Source organism: Bison bison, unplaced genomic scaffold, assembly GCF_000754665.1.
Source record: "Bison bison bison isolate TAMUID 2011002044 unplaced genomic scaffold, Bison_UMD1.0 scf7180017845397, whole genome shotgun sequence".
In the NCBI taxonomy this organism is placed as follows: Eukaryota; Metazoa; Chordata; class Mammalia; order Artiodactyla; family Bovidae; genus Bison; species Bison bison.
In genome coordinates, this window is record NW_011475970.1 from 25,971 (window position 1) to 30,005 (window position 4,035).

Below are 4,035 nucleotides of genomic sequence, written 5' to 3' on the forward strand. Positions count from 1 at the left end.
AGGTGGGCAGGCGGGGCGGCCTCTGGCTCCCAGGCCCAGTTCCCCCGCGCGGCCCAAGGCTCACGGGGGCTCTGGGGGCGCAGGTCACGTGGAGGACGTGCTGCTCATCATGGACGTGTACAAGCTCGCGCTGGGCTTCCAGCTCTGCCGCCTAGAGCAGCTGTGTCGCCAGTACATCGAGGCCTCGGTGGACCTGCAGAACGTGCTGGTCGTGTGCGAGAGCGCCGCCCGGCTGCAGCTGGGCCAGCTCAAGGTACGCCAGGGTCCCCCGACGGCCCCCGCCCCCGCCCCTCCCGCTGCGGGCCCGGCCCAGGGGTCCTGACTGGGGCCCACCGCCTGTGTGCAGGAGCACTGCCTGAACTTCGTGGTGAAGGAGTCGCACTTCAACCAGGTGATCATGATGAAGGAATTCGAGCGCCTCTCCTCCCCTCTGATCGTGGAGATTGTGCGGCGGAAGCAGCAGCCGCCGCCCCGCGCCCCCTCCGACCAGCCGGTGGACATCGGTAGGGAGCCCGCCTCTTCTGAGGGCAGAGGGCACCTTGGGCACAGGGTCCAACTGTGGGCGACTCATGCTCGGGCAAGGCGGAGCCCCGCCAGGTGGGCTGGGCGCCAGGGCTGCACCTCCGGGGGCGTTCCCGGGGGCACACGGGCCCTTGCTGGCAGCTGCTGCCCTGAGGGGGGCGCCAGGCCTGGGGTCTGTCTTTAGTGGGTCAGCTTTTCTTCCAGGTGCGCCCAGGTCTGGGGCCTGATGAGGGGTGGGCGCGGCCCTCAGATGCTCGGTGCCTCCCTCTCCTGTCCCCACCGAGCCGGGAAGGGACCTTAGGCTCCTTCACCCTCTGGCCCCGGCTCCAGGTGACACAGCACAGGGGCGGGGCGGGCTCTGGGGGCCAAGTCAGAGAGGAGGCCGGGCTGCGGGTGGGGGTGGAGCCCCAAGGGCCAAAGCAGGGGGAGGGGCTTGTTGGGGGGAGCAAGGCCACGTGCCAGATGCCCAGGGGGCGGGTATCAAGCCCTAAGTCAGGAGCAGCCCTCTAACAGGCTCCCTCCATGCCCCCAGGCACGTCTCTGATCCAGGACATGAAGGCATACTTGGAGGGCGCGGGCGCGGAGTTCTGCGACATCACCCTCCTGCTGGACGGGCACCCGCGGCCAGCCCACAAGGCCATCCTGGCCGCCCGCTCCAGGTGGGTGGGGTGTGGCGCGTGGGCTCGGGTCGGGCGCTGGCTGCCTTGCTGAGGCTGCCTGCCGCCCGCAGCTACTTCGAGGCCATGTTCCGGTCCTTCATGCCCGAGGACGGCCAGGTGAACATCTCCATTGGGGAGATGGTGCCCAGCAGGCAGGCCTTCGAGTCCATGCTGCGCTACATCTACTATGGCGAGGTCAACATGCCACCCGAGGACTCCCTGCATCCTAGCCTCAGGCTTCCGGCCACGCCCGGCAGCCTTGGACCCCGCCAGCCAGGGGCTGGGCGGTTTCCCAAGGATTCCTGGTGGCCCCGTCTCCCCTGAGCTCTCTGGAGCAGTGGGTCCAGCTCAGAGGGGTCTGCAGCCAGGAGGGATGGGGGGCTTCGAGGACACGTGGCTCCCAGCCATGTCTGCTCCGTGCTGGTCGGTGCAGGGGAGGGCGAGGATGGGTCTGCAGGTGTGTGGGGGACTTTCCTTGGGAGAGGAGCCTCGGGTGTTCTTTGGATCCTGAATTGGGCCCTGGACCCCCAAGTGGTTCAGAGCCCAGGCAGAGGGCAGGTCTGCCCTGCCTGGATGGGAGCCCCGCGTCCTGGTGGTGGGCAGGCCCCTCCTGTCCTGAGGCGGGGCAGCCCAGGCTCAGGGTGGAGGGGAGGCAGGCTCGCTTGGCCGGCGGCTCCTTAACCAGCCCCCAGCTACTTGTTCTCGGCGCCCTACTACTACGGCTTCTACAACAACCGGCTGCAGGCCTACTGCAAGCAGAACCTGGAGATGAACGTGACGGTGCAGAACGTGCTACAGGTGCGGCCCTGGCCCTCCACGTCCGGGCGGGGGCGGGGCGGGCGGCCGGGGCAGCGCCTCAGGGAGCCCGCTGTTGCAGATCCTGGAGGCGGCGGACAAGACGCAGGCCCTGGACATGAAGCGGCACTGCCTGCACATCATCGTGCACCAGTTCACCAAGGTCAGGGCTCCGCCCTGCCTGCAGGGCGCACTCCCGTCGGTAGCCAGGCCTGGGTGGGGTGCAGGGGGCTGGAGGCTGGCCCCCTGCAGCAGTGGGCGCTGGGGGTAACCAGACGGAGAGGTCCACCCGCTGGCCGCTCCCCGCCCCCCAGAAGACCGCGGTTGCCTGGCCCAGGGCAGAAGGGAGAACCTGGTTCTATCCTCTGGCCTCTGGTTGCCTCCGCAGGTTTCCAAGCTGCCCACGCTGCGCTCGCTGAGCCAGCAGCTGCTGCTGGACATCATCGATTCGCTGGCCTCCCACATCTCAGACAAGCAGTGTGCAGAGCTGGGGGCCGACATATGAGGGCCCAAGTGATGCTGCCCTGCCCGCTGCAGACTGTGCCGGTCACACTTGGGCCTGCAGCTTAGGGGGTCCAGTGTCCAGAGCCTCCCGAAGGGAGCTGAGTGGACACGGGGGTGTCTCAAACCCCCCATCTCATTGCTGAGGATACACGTCCCCCAGGAAACGGACAGTGAAGCAGGTCTCTGGCTTGCAGCCTCTCCCAGGGTGGGATGCCAGGCCTCAATGGTGAGGACTCCACAGGAGGAAGGGCCTGGCCAGGGCCCAGAGGGGCAAGGAGCCTGTCAGGGAACTGGCTTTGGGTCCCCTACCGTCTTGCAGGGACCCAGCATGGCTTGTGCCTCCTGCCAAGCCATGGGTCACGTTGCCAAGACGCCTTGATGTGGGCCGTACAGCAACCCCCAACCCTCATCAAGGTCGGTGTAAGGGTCCTGTCCTGCCACCCAGAGCTTGGGCAGGTGGAGTCCAACTCCGGATGAATTGTGAGGCGGGAAGGGCTCTGAGCTCAGCTCCCAGCCGGAGGGGTCAGCATCTCCGGACAGCCAGGCCCCCCGGCGCAGGTGCACGTCGGGGCCCTGGGTGTCCCGGAAGTCAGAGACGTGCCAGGTCCCCGCTTGTCCCCCTATTTATTGTCAATAGGCTTGCCTCCATTAAAGCCACAGCAACGCTACCTGCACCCACAGCTTGTCGCACAGTCCTCCCAAGGCCAGGCCAGGCCAGGCGGCCCGAGGGCTCAGGACACACCAGCCTCGCGTGGCTCTCTGTTCACTCACCACCCCACGGAGGGCTGCGGGGAAGAATGAAGGCCGGCCTCGGGCCTCTCCCGGTCCCTTGCTGGCTGCCTGACTCTTGGGCTGCCTGGAGGCTCCTGCCTGGGAAGGGCCGGGCCGCCCCATCCTCTGTCCTGCGGCCATCCCAGTGGGTGAGGCACCACTCTGCCTCCCTTGTGGGAACAACAGCTCTTGTGCTCAGGCTGCCAGGAAGCCACTTGAGGGGGAAACGGTCTTCTGAGCCTTAAAGCTCGTTTCCTGCCTCGGGTTGTGCCCCCAGGATAAACACAGGGCCTGCCACACCTCCAGCCTGACTGACAAGCCCTGGGTGTGGTGGGTGGGTGGACAGCCTTAGTCTAGGGGTGCTCACCTGGAGACAGCAAGTTCAGCCAATGGCCTGAGAGAGGTGGACCTCGCCGGCCTGGGGGCTTGGGAATCACCGTGACTGCAGGGCTGAGCCCTCTGGGGGCTACAGCCAGTCAGGGGAGATGGACATGGTACCCAGGGGGCGGGGCCCCAGCCCTCAGCTGAGCCAGAGAGCAGGGCTTTCTGGGATCCCCTTTATTGTGGCGGACACAGCTAGGGGCAGCTCCCTCTCCAGGTGGATCCACAGGCCAAGTGCTGCTGGACGGGCCCCTCAGGCCATGCTGCTGCTCAGCTGCATGGCAAAGTCCTGCACATGCTCCTTCAGGGTCTGCCGGGCGTCGGCCTGGGCCCGCTTCTCCCGCGCCCGCTCCTGCTGCAGCTTGGTCAGGCGCAGCCTCAGCCGCTGCTCCCGCCCCTTTCC

At 67.2% G+C, this 4,035-nt stretch overlaps 1 protein-coding gene across 1 annotated transcript in view; it reads left to right on the forward strand.

Moving 5' to 3' along the window:
- The window catches only part of LZTR1 (leucine-zipper-like transcription regulator 1), a gene marked incomplete at its 5' end in the record, with an annotated part of 12,297 nt that extends 9,143 nt beyond the window's left edge, over positions 1–3,154 (forward strand). The window contains 7 exons of the mRNA XM_010834215.1: positions 3–253; positions 347–503; positions 1,055–1,181; positions 1,253–1,402; positions 1,874–1,979; positions 2,059–2,139; positions 2,365–3,154. Of these exons, the coding sequence (XP_010832517.1) occupies positions 3–253; positions 347–503; positions 1,055–1,181; positions 1,253–1,402; positions 1,874–1,979; positions 2,059–2,139; positions 2,365–2,481 (989 nt within the window). The remainder of the gene's footprint in view (positions 1–2; positions 254–346; positions 504–1,054; positions 1,182–1,252; positions 1,403–1,873; positions 1,980–2,058; positions 2,140–2,364) is intronic.
- Positions 3,155–4,035: the final 881 nt, after the last annotated feature.